This window comes from Tympanuchus pallidicinctus, unplaced genomic scaffold, assembly GCF_026119805.1.
Source record: "Tympanuchus pallidicinctus isolate F22 unplaced genomic scaffold, pur_lepc_1.0 scaffold22, whole genome shotgun sequence".
NCBI classification, from domain to species: Eukaryota; Metazoa; Chordata; class Aves; order Galliformes; family Phasianidae; genus Tympanuchus; species Tympanuchus pallidicinctus.
The window spans coordinates 37934395-37950292 of NW_026294739.1; the positions used below are offsets into that span (position 1 = coordinate 37934395).

Genomic DNA, 15898 nt, shown 5'->3' on the forward strand with positions numbered 1-15898 from the left:
CGCGGCGGCCCCCGCGCCGGGCGGCCAATCAGCGCGGGGGTGAGAAATATGCAAATGCGCCCCCCGGCCCGTCCCCGCGGCTTCGCTGGGGCCGGTGGGGTCGCGGCGCGGAGCGAGTGAAACTTCGCCCCCGGCCCGGCCGCCCCTCCCGGCCTCGCTACGCTGCGCCGCTCTGCGCGGCGGGCGGGCGGCGGGGGGAGGAGAGCCGAGCCGAGCCAGTCACGCCGCGCCGCCCTCGCCCGCTCCGCTGCCGCCGCCCGCCTCTCCCGGCCTGCGCCGGCCGCCCGGTAAGTGCCGCCCTCGGCCCGCGGGAATCCCCCTAGGGGTGGGGGAAGCCGCCGCCGCTGCCGCCCCCGGGCCGCCCCGGCGGGGAGCTGTCAGGCGCGGGGCATCGCCTCCGCCTTCTCCCCGCGCGCGTGCCTCCTGCCGGGCAGCGCCGCCGCGTAATGGCGAACCCGGCGGTGAGTACGTGCGAGGGGCCGGGCCGCTCCCCGCTGCCTCCGAGCAGGCCGCGCTCCCGGTGCCCGAACCCCTCCCGGCCCCCGCGCCCTGTCGGCGGCCTCCCCCGCCTCTCCTCCCGCCGGGGCACGGCGCGGCGCGGCCTGCTCTCCTCGCGGCCCCGCCGCGACCCGTTTCCGCCCCTCGCACCTCGGCGGCGGGGGCGGCGGCCCGGAGCGTGGTGCGGGCGTCGGACTGCGTGCCCCGCCGCGGGGAGAGTGGCGGCCGGGGGCGCCGGGGAAGCCGAGTTCCGAGGGGAGGGAGCGGGCCCGGCACGGGTAGCGGGGCTGCGGGATGCCGGCCGGGCGGGGAGGCGGGAGGAGGCGGCCGGCTTCTGGGGGGTCCTCGCGGGGAGGGGGCGGCTGGCCGGCCCGGAGGAGGGGGGGGGGAGAAGGCGGGTGAGGATGCGCCCGGGGCTGCGTGGCAGGAGGGATGTGGCAGCCGCCCGGGCGGGCCGGCGGAAGGTCAGGCCTGGCCGCCGCGAGGTGACAGAGGTGGGCAGGAACTGGAATCGTTTCCCGAGGCGAAGCGAGGCGGTGGGAAGGAGAGGAGCCGCGTGTGGCGGCCCGCCGGCTTGGAGCCGTGACGGCAGGAGGTGTGGGAGCCGGGAAGGCAGGGCTGCCGCTGGGTGAGGCGGCTGGGAAGGCCGGGGCTGGGCGGGCGGCGGGTCCGTGAGGGAGAGGAGCGGGGGCACGTGGCCGCGGGGCCCCCTGCGTGGGTGGGGGCTCGGAAGGGGCTCGGCTATGGGAGCACGAGGCCGGGGCTCGCAGCTGCCGGGTTGCAGGTGGGGGCGGCGGCCGGCCTCCTCCCGGCATGACGGGATCCCGGGAGCAGCTCAGTGCGGTGTGTGCTTGGCGTAGGGTGGATTGGGGGCATCTCGATTTTAACCCAGTGGAGCGATGATCCCATTTCTTCTTGAGGCGCAAAGCGGTGAAATGTGAAAACCTCCTAATTCCCCCTTGGCACGCGTTTTTGTGGGCAGGGTTAAAAAGTAAGCACAATTCTGTCACTTGGCTGCGTGGCTTTGACGTGAAGGTTGATGCATGCAGTTTCAGTTCTTAAGAAACGTTTTGTGCTCCTTGCTTTGTGTAAGTGCCACAAATCTTTAGCATCTACGAACTTCAGTTCACGAAAGTTGTTTAACTTCAGTGGTGTGAGGAAATGCATCTCTGTCTACTTCTGCAGAAGAAATCTGAGCCCTTCAGCGGTATTATGCATAGTTATAGGGGACAGAATAACAGTCTGCATGAAGAGAGAGGGGTTTTTGAGTCTTTTTCGAGACTGAGACAAGCAGCCATAAAAAGCAATCCTCCTCTCAGGAAAGTTAGGCCCATCAGGCGTAAGATCTTCTAGCATCTGTCTTTACACCTGTGTTGTTTGACACCATCAAGTTCCTATTTATAATCATGCTTATAATCATTTGTATGCAGATATAAATGTGCTTAGGATTCAAGGCAGGACTTTAGCAGTCAGTCCTCTGATGATTTTTGCCTGGATTTGCCTGGCTCTGGATTTTGATGGATTGGTACACAGGTCAACTTTTCAACTGTATCTTTTATTGGATAAGCATTTCAAAATTAATAATTATTCCTATTTTATAAATTAACTGTTAAAAAAAAAATGAGCAGCAATCTTTGGGTTTTTATCTACTCAAATAGTTTCTTCCTCCTCCTGTTTATATCTTTTCTTTCAGGCTAAATAATGTCTTGTTCATTCTTCTTGCATGGGGCTGATGGGACTTCCAATGCACCATGGACTTACTTATGCAGTTTTTGTCAACCAAAGAGCAAAAGCCTTTGTACGTATTCTTGAAAGTTAACCAATACAGGGAGCTGTGTGCCAGGCCCTATGCATCAGTCAAGGCACACGTATGGAAACTGTTGAGTCACAGCCTGAACCACCATCGGAGCGCCTGGGGAAAGGACCTGGTCAGCCCTGGAAGCGCAGGTGAAGGCAGTTCAGCTGTGTGACCGGCAGGGGTGGAGCCTGGCTGCACCTCTCTTAGACCTCATTTAAGGGCTAACTGACACTGGGGAAGGGTCTCTAGTTGGAGATCATTCCTTAATGCAGTTTTCCCCTGCAGAACTAGCATCTTCTGATACGGGTGAGCAATGTTCTTTCCTTCCTTTAAAGTACCTTTCTGTCCTGGCGGTCTTTCTGTCATCATACCTTTGTTGTAAAGGCTCTCCCTCTTATTGATCTGTCCAACTGCTACAGCACGCAAGGAGGTTAGTGGGAAATCGTGTAGGATAGAAACTTCAGGTATCAGCTGCTCTGAAATGACAGCGCATTGTGAGCTACGTGAATTTGCTTTGCATTTATAGCGTGATAAGGACAGGCACACACATAGCTACAGTGCGTCTGCTGGTTTACCTTGTGCAACACGGTAGTTGGATTTATTACAATTTATGCTGCTCTTTGTGATGATCAAGATCTGTTAACTCATATCCCTCAGATGAAAGCTGTTCTTTTTACTGGAAAAAGAACTGTGATTTTAAGCTTTATGTGTTTTCAAGAATTTTGAGGAATCTCAGCACCTACTCATTTCACATGAGCTGTGGCTGCTAAATGCTCCTGAAGATTACTCCAAGAATTCAGTATGGAGAAATGTTGCTGAAAGTACAGTGTGTTTTTTAAAAACTTGTCAGTGGTGTTATCTGGAAGATGTGACATGATCCCCTTATAAGAGGCTACTCAAGCTCTAAAATGGTAGGCAAACTGCTTTAGCAGGACCCAAAGGACCCAGAGGTCTTTTACAACCCTTATCATTCTGTGATTCTGTATGAAACGGACATTGTTCATTTGTTTTCTTTTTTGAGAGAGACAATTTAGTGATGTGGGTAGATTAAAACAAAAATGTTGATGTCATGCTTTAAAATTACCTTGTTTGTGATACCCATAAAAGAAAAAAGATGTTCTTTTATTCTAAGATGTTTCTGTCTGTCTTAGAACTTTACAATTTAAATTTTCCCAAAAATGTGTTTGCGTCCTTCAAACGCTTTGAAGGTAAAGGTGAGCTGGACAATTCTGCATGTATTTATGGGTTAGGATTCCTTGCAATGGGGAGTTGTTCCCTTTTTATCAGTCTTGAAGATGTAATTGTCCAAATGTTGGACCACTGTCTTTCTTGGAAACTGCTCATGTGATTTAGGATGAGGAAAGAAGTTGCATCTGGAGGAGTCAAGTGGCATAACGTTATTAGTCTCTGGATTGTATTATATTTGTTTCTATCACTCTGTGTAAACTAAGTTCTTAGTAAATCTTGGTACTTCGGTTCATAAGTTTTTCATTTGAAGAATTTTTCTTGGTTTAACTGCAATCCAGTAACTTTTCCCACTCAGTTTCTTTCCTGACCAAATTAGTTCGGTGGATACTTTAGTCTTCTTCCAGTGACCTGTTTGTATTTCTCCCTTTTATGGTCTCCATTTTGTCAAACTAAGGGACAGTGTGATTAATGAACATTTAGAAATCTCACGCTCTGTCTCATGTTATGTGCTCTTATTCCATCGTTTAGTGCTTTTCCTGTAGTTAGAAATAGTCTCAGGAATGTAGCATATCTGCAGATGTACAAATGGGTGGTGGAGAAACCAGTTGCCTAGTAAGCCCAACTTTCAAGAATTGATAGTTAAAGTTGTTGGAAATATTTTAGGGTATAATATTCTCTTTCCCATTTAGCAAAGTGGACTGTTGTGCTTGGATGTATTTCTGTTTCTCATACACCAGCTCCTGGAAATGGTTTCCAGTTCTTTCAGTGCTGCCTTTGCTCTGTCTCAGTTGTTAAGCTGTAAGAAATAAGCTATAAGAAAGGCTGCTTTTTCATCTAGGAAGTCAGCAGGAATATATGGGTGTAGCGTGGCATCCCTCAGTGAGGCAAAGCATTGATCTTCAGCTTCATTCATGGAGGTTATCAAAGAGATGTCAACTATTAATGTATTTAGGCCATCAGTGTATGAGCATTTTACTTTTTCTTTCGGTTTTTTAATGATACTTATATTTCTTGTTGTCTTAAAACAGAAGTTAGTTTGCAACCAGATGGAAAAACATTTGCATTGCTTTACTGAAGACAATAATTTTGCTTCTGTTCTTTATCCAAATTATATTAGAAAATATAATAACTGACTGCCAGAAGATTTCCTTCTGCGATGTGTTCTTGGGAGTTTTTGCTTGTATTGCATGAGCAGTTTCAGAAAGTTTTATCTTTTGTTGCTGGAATTGAGGAAGACTCCCACAGTGTATTCTGCAAATGGCATTTGTAGAGCTCTTTACTTTATTTGATGCTTACCTCAGTAAATGAAGTTTTAAGTTTCATAGAGGTGTTGTCTGTATGGAGGCATAAAAAGGTGTTCCGTATCCTGGAGGCAATCTGAGGATTAAATTGGATGGGTATTTTTGTTTCTCCTGTGTTGTAGTGGAGCCCCTGTAGTTTGTGATTCAAACTCAGAATATCTTTCTTAGCATATTCTTGGGATGGACATTTGTGAGAAATGCTTGTATCGAATCTGCTTAGATTTGTATGAAGGGAAAATTGTATGCAGCCTTCTTCCCAAAGGATATGGAGTTGTGCAGCAGATGATTCACTTGATGGCAGCTAATGAAGTATGCAGTGGCATGTCAAGGCACTTGTTCTGTTGAGCAGTGTGGTCTCATGGTGCTCATGTCCATAGTATTGTCACATCCTCATCTGGTATAGAGACTTGAAATTGTGTTGTTTGGTGTTGGTTTGTTTGTTGGTTTTGGGTTTTTTTTTTTGTTGTTTTTGCAAATGTTCACTGAGGTTTCTGTGTTTGTGTTCATCTTGGCTGCTGTTGGTCTGTACTTTCGGGTTGTTGCCTGGAGTTATTTGTAAAAGAGGCATGAGCCTCTGAGTTGTTCTAGTTGGTACTCCTAGGTCGTAAAATTGCAGTAGTTTGTAAAGGTGCTTATCAGACTAGAACGTGGGAACAGTTGGGATTGAGTGTGCTAACAGGCCGTGAGTTGGAGGAGGGCTGTGCTGTGAAGTCCTTTGTCTCTGAAAGTTTCTAATGAAATCTTGGTTTAGGCCACATGAAACAAGAAGGCTTTCTTTTCTGGTTTTCAGCGTGTTCATTTCTCTACATCTTAAAACTGCGCTGTAGTTCCTCAAGTGAGATGCTGGTGTTCAGAAATACGTCTCATGCTGGAGCTTATGACAAAAGTAACTGGCGATTAATTAGAAACTCTATAGTGCATGCATCAGGAATCCAAAGAGCACCATGAGGATTGTTTTTAAACTTAGAAGGAGAAACTTATGCAACTCAACTGCCTTTCCAGTGACTGGAAGTGTGAGTTACAAATGTGTAACAGAACGCTGGGAAATGTTGTGATCTGTGTTAGAAAAATAAGCAGAAACTCTTAAATTCTGGAATTTATGAGTCTTCGCAAGTACGCTTTGGAAAAACAAAGTGGTAATAATGTTTAAAGAGCAGAATAAGTTATTGAAATAGTTTCCTTCGGTAGTCTTGTGGCAGAGCCCTTGAACTTTCTGACATTTATTTTCAGTAAAATAGAATGTGTCGAGGATAAACTTTGAGCGTTTTACAAGAAAATTCTTGGAATTTTAGTTCTCTTCCTAGCTCACAAGCTGTAGTGGTTATTCTCCTTACCTTCTTCAGTATTGCATCACTGTTGGAGTTAATGCCCACAAAACGTAAAGGAGAAAATGGTTGTACACCTCAGCCACCTCTGTGCAACATCTAATGCCAGGAGGATGGGTTAAAACTGAGTGGAGACGTGATCTACTGAAGCAGCTCAGGAACACGTATATGTTGTGCACTGCACACCAGAATCTTTGTCAGACAGGTGAAGGAGGTAGTTGAAAATAATAATTTATTAAACTCTTGCTTTTAAATTTTAGAAAGAGTATTTTCCAAAGACCAAAGATATAAAAGCACACGAGAACTTTATGTGAAACTAGATAACTCATTTTATTGAGATGGTATTTTAAGAAAGAGAAATGGCAGTTAAAATAGTTGTTTTAAACTAATCAAAATGCATAGCTTAATTCCTGTTCCCTTGATGTGTATAGAAGACTGCACTTTGGTGTCCAAAATGAAAAAAGATCACTGTTGTTCAAAACTTTTCGTGAGTAATAGCAGTGCTTTAGGGTTCCTTCAGGAGCGTAAGAAAATCTACCTGCACGTAGGGAAATACCTGCTGTCCTTTGACTATTTTATAACAAAGCTATGTTGTTGGTTGGTGGAGGGTAATTTTTTTTTAAAGCTTCTAAGACAGCTTAATATGTATGTCTCTAGTCCTGGGTTACTTTATTTTTGGTTCTGTTTAATAAATTGTAAGCTTCCTCATGTATCAGTGAATTTTCCCAATTAGAGCAGAATTAAGACTGTGCTCCAGAGGAGACTTTACAGAACTTTTTTCTTTTTTTCTATGGTATGACATGTAACATATACATGCATATCTGTGTAACTAGAAGCTTGCATACAGCCCAGCCTAGCTGAGAATCTTTGAAATAGGTCCTACTTTGCATCTTATGAAAGCTTGAAGTTCCTTCGGTGTGCTTTTTTCTTGGCACTCACTATAATATCAATGATTGTTCCTCTGTCTGAAGTATTTATTATGTATTACTGTTACAGTAATGTATTGCAGTTCTGCTGAATGTGTATTTACGTTTTTTCTTCTTTTCAACATAGGGTTTTTCAAACTTCAAAGTACTCCGCAGCAGACACCATATTGGGAGCTATTCAAGCAAGTGAGCACTGGCCTGAAGAGTAAGAACTGCTTATCTTTGTTTTAAGGCTTTCTGGAGAATCTGCTTGAGGGAGGATGAATACGTTTTAGATAGAAAAGATCGTAAGCTAGTGCTTGTATTATATGGTAATTTCAGCTGAATTAGGTTTCTGGTTTTTTACTGCTGGACTCTTACAGCTAGGAGAAATTACCTGCTTTGCGAGTTTTCAATTTTCCTTTCTTTTTTAAAAAATACGTGTTTTGTTGCCTCTATTCAATTGATTCATACATTGTAAGGCCTTTATATTATAGGTTTGAACTACGAATTTTTAAACAGAAGTTTAGGGATCAAAAATAGATACTGAAACACTGTGTAGTACATACTAGAATGAAGTTCAACATAACAAATGTCTCGATGTGAAGAGGACTTCTGTGTAATGAGAGCTCTGTGTGACATTACATGAACTTAAAGTGTAAGAGAACCACAAGAAGCAATTTTTCTTCCTGTTCTGATACAATTGCTGCTGTATTGTGTAGACGATAAACGTAGATCAAAATATTTTTGTCAAAAATCTCACCTACTGGCTATGTGCATATTGTGTATGAATTTGGGGAAGAAAAAAACCTGCTTCTTAAGTGTTCCTTTTAACAGAGTGGAGGCCATGTAGTTCTGCAACCCTAGAATAAGTCTAAGTTATGGAAAAACCGAAGAAGGGTCAATGTAATAATCTGTGTACTAAATAACACTCAACAAGAATTTCTACTGGGACATTGCAGGCTTTTGATAGCTGTCATAGGCAGTTTGTATCTTTGTTGGATTAAAAGATAATCTTGCAACAGTGAGATCTTCTACGCGTGGACAGGGGGAGGAGTGGGGTAAAATTGTGCAAGTATGCTCCCCTAGAAACTGGTGTCAGTTACTATTAGGAAGTACATCTGTCACTGTAATAGCAGAAAATATGGTTTTGCTTTTCAAAAAAGCAGAATATATGGAGATTTTTGCACATACAGCTTTAAACCTTAGCATAAAGCCTAGATTTTTTTTTTTAATTTGGTCTTTCTGTTGTGTCCTAAAGTTGTTCCAAACTTCCAGTGATCTGGCAGAGGCTGTGCCTCTCAGTCTTGCAGAGGCATGTGGAGCTGTTTCTCTCCCCAGGGCTGTCCCTAAAATATAGGCACTTCACTTACTTATTTATAAGACATTTATAGCATCATGGCTACTACTGGTTGTAAATTATTTCTGCTGCTCTTGTTTTTATGATGTCTATTACATAATTGAGTTCTGAGTAGCGCATTTGCATAATATTGTAATTTCAAGTATAGCATTTGTGTGATTGGTTTATCATGTCTCATTTTCAGGTCTCTAATAATGAGGTACCCATCTGGAGTTAAAGCGCGTCTCTGAACTTCTTAATTCTTCGTTAAAGGGATGTGTTCTGTATTCATGGGTAAGGATGATTTTGATCTTCGCTTGAACCTTTTTCGTAAATTCCTTGTAAAACGTTAGTTTAGAAAATGTTATCCACTTAGATCCTGTGGGTTAATTGCACACTTAATATGGATTGTTAGATGCATATGTTAACTCTTTATTTTTGACCCAAGCTAATCACAAGACTTTCTTTATTTAAGTACAACTGATTGTGGCTCAGAACTTGCTGTGTGATTTTCAGATATCTTGCAAATGTATATAGAAAATTCAGTGATACACTTTCTCTTTGGTGTGGTTTTGCTTTCTTGCTCTTCAGCAAAGCTGCTTCTAGAAAGAAGCTGTCCCATACACAGTGCCTGTTGATGTCTTTGGTGCTGATAGAAGTTTGGTATTAATTGCACTGGAAGATATATTTCATTTACGTGTGAAATATTGTTTGTGTTGGCTGACCTGAACTTCTATGAGTGACCTTCTCATTTACCAATTTTTTCTTCTAAACGTTTAGTATTTGTTCCCAGGGGCTACTTGCTTCAGAAGCAAGGAGGAGAGATATTAGAAGGGAGTTGTGCGTATGTCTTTAAAAATAATAATAATAATTAGGTGTGTTCTCAGTCAAACAGTCTACCTAATCAAAGTTTGTCTTAATTTTAGTGATAGCAGTGAGATGAAATGCATTTCTTCAATCCTTATTTAGCTATAGATGCCACAGCACTATGGCACAAATGCTTAGTACTTTGAGTTAGATAATAAACCAGTTCATCTCAATGAACGTTCAAATGTTCTTTTTTTATCTTCTACATTGCTTGAATTTGGAGGCAATTGTGCACTTCCTTTGTGCATTTTAATTTTAACATGCACATTGATCTTTAAAACTGTAATAGGCTATCATTTATATTGGAGCAGCAGGAAATAACGGGAAGTAACTTTTGTATTTCATTTAGTTCTGCTTTTGAACACAGCAAAAGCTTTAGTTGTAATTAAATCTGACAAGTAATGATAGTGTGAACGCCATTTATTTTTATTGTTGGGGAGGTAATGTCTCTGTCATTTATGAATATTATTCAGAAGTGATCGGATTTTTGAGTATTTTTTTGAGGCATTATAGTGACTACCTCTTTTCATGCTGTGTTCTGCCTGCTAATAGTTGGGCAAATGGTAAAAGGCACAGACATGTCATGCTCTTGTATATTACATAGAATTTAGCAAACAGTACTTCTTCAGTCTTTGGCAGATCTCATTTGGAAGCAAATCTGCTGTACCTTGTTGCGTTGCTTTCTAAAAAAAAAGAGCAAAACAAAACCCAAACCAGTGTCTATACATACAGTGTAAAACTCTTGCACAGTGTTGACTCTCTGTATTTACCTCTTCTATTTCTTCTGCACGTGATCTGGCTTTCTGTTATTATGTGCTTTTATGGCTTCAGTTTTAATCTCTTCTACTAACTAGTCCCTAGCTTCATTCTGAGATGGCTTTTACTGGCTAGCCATTATTTCAGCTTTTTAAGTGAAAAAGCGTGCTTTGGTTGAGACACTGAGTTGTAGAGTTGGCAGTTTGAAAAAAGTTATGTTTGAACTAGAGATGCTTTAAAATATGTGAAGATGAAGAACCTTGAAATGTTTCAGCTTGTCTGAGTAATGCTGTTCATGTTTCTCATTAGCTGTTGTTCAGTTTTTGCCCAAAATCATCACGATAGATACAGAATTGAGAGGCTAAATACAAAAGATGCTTAAATACAAGTAGGAAACATTGCTAGATGTCTCTGGGTTCCACAATGTTTAAAATAATGAAATAACGTGCAAAATCATGGAAAACTGAAAATGTACAAAATGTCCTATAGTTGGTAATTATTATTGAAGAACTTCATGCAGATAGGGGCAGTAACTTCTTAAATTGATGTAGAAAGACCATACGCTTCTAATTGCTTTGTCACTTCGTACCTCTACTGTGATGCTCATTTTGTTTTCTATTATTTTCTGTTTTGTTTGGACCAGTAATAGGAAGTAATTCTTAGACATAAATGTTGTAGAGGGATCTTACCAACTTTAAGCTGGATCAAGATTAATGTTAAATCAATATAGTTGTAGAGAACTTAAATGTACAGTTTGTTTAGGTTCTAAAGCAAATTCTGGTTATGGGGGGGCACTAAAATGCTAAATGGTAGTTACAGAAAGAAATCAAGCTTGAGATTTAAGTTATTTTCCATGATGATGCGTTTTTGATGTGAAATAATTAGTTCTGGCAAATCAAATTTTAGGAATGTTGGTAGGTTTTGTTATGTTATATTCTGCCTCTTTTACCATGGTTTCCTTGGTTGAGTAAGTGTTCAAAACTAGTTTCCCTGTTCTGATTAAAATGTGACTGCAAGAGGAGCTTACCTTGAGTGGGAAGTGTTTGGGGACTGGTACTTTGAAATACTGTCTGTAATTGCATTGTTAAACTTGCAGTTGTTAAGCCCACCAGATGAAAGTTTTCAAAATAGTTATTTCCTAGAATGCTCTTCTGCCAGCAGAAGGCCAAAGAGCTTCCAGACTTCAGGTCAGTGACAGATCTGTTTGGGAAGGGGAAAGGCTGGGTGGAAGTGTGCTGAAGCATAGCTGTAGCTACCATCATTTTCTAAGTGAGACTGAAGATGGGAGGCGAAAAGCGCTTAAAGGAAGCACGTGAGAAAGGTTTCCATGTCAGAACGTTTCTCTTACATTGATTTGAATATGAGAAGATAGAAATTTTTCTTAAGGTAGGGTCAGAAAAATAATGTTCGTGTGTTAGTTTAATTCAGAAGTGTGCCACAATTTGCTTTCGTCTGCTTTTACAGTTTGCAAGCTAAGTGCTTAATGTTTGCAAATTCAAGAACGGCAAAGAGAAACAAAAATTGCAGTTGCTAAGTAAATTTGGAGGGCTTGTTTCTCCAAATTGCTGAAGTTTCCAGGCATGCTTTTCTTCGGGCTGAAGAGATACGATGTGTTTTAGGGATGTGGAAGTAAAAAGCTGGGGTAAAAGTACTTCTCTTATTGGGGAAAAAGAGCATGCTGGTAGCATGATTTATTTTTTTAACTTTGTAATAAAACATTATCTGGTACATAACGCTCATGCTAATTCATACTTTGATACATGTGCCTAATTTTGGTGTCGTTCAGTGTGATACAGGATCCATCTGTTCTCTTTCTGCACGGACCAGAAGTTTTATATACCTCATCCTAACTTATTAGCATAAGTTAGGTTTTATTTTGACCATGGTTGCAACACATTCAGTGGACTGAAAATAGAAGCTGGATGGATTTTCATCAGTTTGTCAAGGACTGTTTTATATTTCATAGGTTCAACAGGAATCTTATGCATGGGGAGAATACTTTAGATTTCCAGGGTGTCCATTTCTGCACGATTTTGCTCACTTTTTTTCCTAGGAGAATAAATTAGTAAGGAATTGCAGTTGAAATGAAGGTGAATTTTAGCAGTTGCATTAGGAATTAAAAGGTGTGGCTTTTTTTTTATTATTTTTTTTTTCCTTATGGTAATTAGATAAGTGTATGGGCAGGGTAAAGGAATGATTATTCCTTGAACATGCTCATTTAAAATGACTGCTTCTCTATTCTAGATGTTTTCTAGTTATTTGGGGAGATAAATTAAAAGAGTTGTTTCTGTTCAGACATTTCCTGTTCACTTTGATCACAATATAAATGGGCAGGGATTTATAAGAAAAGTGGAAATAACCTTCCTTCTGTGCTCTCCTTTTCTGAAATCCTTGATTGGAAACTTTAATTGATTGGTGATCAGTGATATTATAAATGAAAAAGCAAAACAACTGATGTTTTAAAACTAGGTAATAAGTGTTCCTGAGCTGAAATTAGTTCTATGACTATGTTTATCTTTGAATCGTCTCTTCGTCTTGCTTTCCATGAAATAAGATACAGAAAAAAAATCCTATTTAAGTGAGATGAAATACTGTTTGGTTTCAGAATCTTATTTAATGTAAGAGCTGGAAGAAATGCAGTATCCCAGCTTTTCTGCTGAAGCTGGGGTAACTATTAGGAAGCGTAGTTTACTTCCTCTCAGGTTTCTTGTTTGAGCATAGTATACAAAATGTGCATAAATTTCTATGGTTTCTTTCTACAGCTGCTTAAGAATGATACATGAGTGAAAAATGAATTTTATTTAGTGTTTTCTGAAAAACACATTAAAGCTACAATTTGGTAGCTTTAATGAAAGTGGCAAAGGGGAGTCTGAAATTGAGAGCAAACTGGGAGATAAAACTGGAACTAGTATATTTAAAACATCACAAGTTACACTAAATACATAATGGTTACAAACAGAAAGAGCTGTAGAGAGCATCAACTAACAGCAAGGATAACTCATAGATTTGCTTTAACTAAACTGCCAAATTATAAATGAAATATTGAAAATCCATTTGGTATTTTAAGGAGAGGCAACATGAGGAGAGTGTTCAGATGCAAAGCAATTATGTGTAATTGCCCTTTTTCTTTTCTTTTTCTTTTTTTTTTTTTTTACTCTCCCATAGGATGTTTTAAACACCTCAAGACGAGCGTTTCATCAGAAGCACTAACGGTTGCTGGCATGCCTTGGATAAGGTGGTGACTGCTGGATATAATTTGTTTCTGTTTACTGCAGAGAGCCAAAACTGACTCCATTTGGAGTTGAGAGAAATAGCAGTACAGACCTATCAAGATGACTGATCCTATGATGGATTTTTTTGATGATGCCAATCTTTTTAGTGAGACCTTAGAAGGTTTGTCAGATGATGCCTTTGTTCAACCTGGACCTGTTTCGCTTGTTGATGAATTAAATTTAGGTGCAGAATTTGAACCTTTGCACATAGACTCATTGAATCATGTGCAGGATGCTCCGAATCAACAAAAGTTGAGTGACTTTGAACAGCTGAATCAGTATGATTCCCTGAAACTTCACCAAGTGAATCAGACTTTTAACAGTTCAACAGACAACGTCTTATCACCACACTCTCAGTTCAACTGTTCACCAATTCATCCACAAAACCAGACTAATGGGATGTTTCCAGATGTGGCCGATGGTAGTCCCATGTGGGGTCATCAAACTGCCACAACTGTTTCAAATCAAAATGGGTCCCCCTTTCACCAAGGACATTCTCAGTCTATGCAGCAAAACAAAAGCTTTGTAGCACACCATGACTTTGCCTTATTTCAGGCTAATGAACCACAGCATCAGTGTGCCTCGCTACGATCGCAACAAAGCAGGAACAACACGGGGCAAGATGCTCTGAGTCAGCCAAAAGACTTCTTGGAAGTTAACGTATCTACTTCTCACAGAGTCAGTGTTAACCACCCACCTCCAGTTTCTAATCCTTCTACTTCACAGCAGCCTCTGTCTGTTCAGCCGTTTTCTCAAACTGCAAATGCTTCATTACATTTTTGTGGGAATCAAGAAGGAACTTTTGGTGGACAGTCCCCAACGATTACTCCATGTTCTGTCAATAACGGCCAACAATTTTCATCTCCTTATTCTTACTCTAATAACCACATTTCTCCTACCAGCCTTCTTCAGTCTACCACAGCTCTTTCTAGTAGCCAGCAGACACATCCAATCTCTGATTTCACTGGAAGCGATGCCTTTACATCTCAAACGGGGACCAAGCAAGACACAGCTGAGCACATGTTAAATGCTAATACACCTTTGAATTCAAATAGTTTTCAAATGTTGCATTCTTCGCATCCTCAGGGCAACTTTAGTAGTTCAAAGCTCTCTCCTGTGAGTATTAGTTTTCCAGCTTCTGCTGGTTCTGCTTCTCAGATAAGCCATTTCACTGACCCTATTGAGAGCAACGGTTTTACATCTTTGGATGATAACTTACTTCATCAAGTTGATGCTCCAAACGAACCATTTACAGGACTTGACCCAGATGACCTCCTTCAGGAAGATCTTCTACCACAGTTTGATGATTCTGCGTTTGTTCAGGATAGCACAAGCCATGTTTTAGAGCATGACCTAGAAGACCACATAACCCCACATCCAGTAACACAGTCATCTGATATTGTTCGGGCACAGTCTCAAACTCAGATCCATCCCTGGCATTCTTCAGTTTCTAGTCAGCATCTGCAAGACAGAAGTCGTGTAACCTTCCAAGGACAGGTATGTAGGGGTTTTGGAGCATGGGAGTTTACCTGTCTGGTTTGATTGATCTCATATTGGAGCTTGTACCAAAGCAGAGTGATGAAATCTCAGAGCTTTTGGTGGTAATTGGCTCTGAGGAACTGCTAGTCTAGGAGAAGGCTGTTGCAAACCTGCTTTCTCTTCTGTTGTTTTCCTGCTGTTGTAGAAAACAAGATTTATATGACCTGAGATACTTATTGAGAGAAAATGAAGTCAGTCCTACTTACTTTTCTGAAGTACAGCAGAGAAAAGTGTTCTATGCTTCAGGTGAAAATACTATGACTTACTGTATTTTACAATACTCATAGCAAAGCATTTTTTAAGAGCTTTAATAAGACTTATTGGTGTGGCTGATTTCCTGCAGGAGTTGTACAGTTTTATTGTTCTATTGGTCCTTTGCTTGGTAACTTGGTGCTCGTGCTCATTAACTAAAAAAATACTTTTTGTTTGCTTTGATGTGATTAGTAGTAATAGAAGAAACTATGCCTATTTTGTGTTCTTTTGGTTTTTTTTTTTTTTTTTTTTGTTACTTCTGACTAAGAAATCTCCAGTTCTTCCATAGCATCCACATCTACTGCATGGAGAACATGAATGCTTAAGACTTGCCTTTTTTTGTTCTAATGGGGTACAAGAGAAATGAACTGTGGAGATGATGCTTTGCATGTTATCTGAAGGAAATTAAGATTGTGTGAGCATTGAAGAGTTTAGAAAAGCAGTGCTTCAGTGACTTGAGTATTTGAAACACAGTTTTATTGATTTATTTTTGAAAGCTTTCTGTCATGAGAAAGAAGTGAATTTTCAAGTAGTTCCAATTGGTTGAAATACAAACATTACAATCATTTCTTTTAGCATACTGACTCTCATCTCCATCTGTATCACCTCGTGTTTTGTTGGAAGTGTGTACACAGTAATAAGTAGAAATGTAGGCTGGTGTTTCTGGGTTGCTTTGCTCTGTTGGAAAGAAGAGGGCCCAATGTATTTCTCTGGTTCAGTAGGCTGCTGGTTCAGCACAGTTGCTGCTGATGTTCAGGAAGCAGGTAACTTTCAGTTTCTACTAGTGAAGCTTTTGTTGGTGTTGTGCTGGTATGTTGTTAATAAAATACGCATACAGCCTATGGAATGATGTGGTAA

General features: G+C 41.2%; 1 protein-coding gene across 8 annotated transcripts in view; it reads left to right on the plus strand.

The window, feature by feature from the left end:
• Positions 1–15898, plus strand: part of CHD9 (chromodomain helicase DNA binding protein 9) — an 83396-nt gene that overhangs the window by 2434 nt on the left and 65064 nt on the right. For 6 of the 8 annotated variants that reach the window (XM_052685209.1, XM_052685213.1, XM_052685214.1 and 3 more), the window contains exons 1-4: positions 195–287; positions 7164–7241; positions 8560–8648; positions 13143–14746. In XM_052685209.1, the coding sequence (XP_052541169.1) occupies positions 13310–14746 (1437 nt within the window). In that variant the 5' untranslated portion in view covers positions 195–287; positions 7164–7241; positions 8560–8648; positions 13143–13309. Of the gene's footprint in view, positions 1–194; positions 288–391; positions 462–7163; positions 7242–8559; positions 8649–13142; positions 14747–15898 lie in introns of those variants that run through there. The other 2 variants (XM_052685210.1, XM_052685211.1) reach the window with 2 other exon arrangements.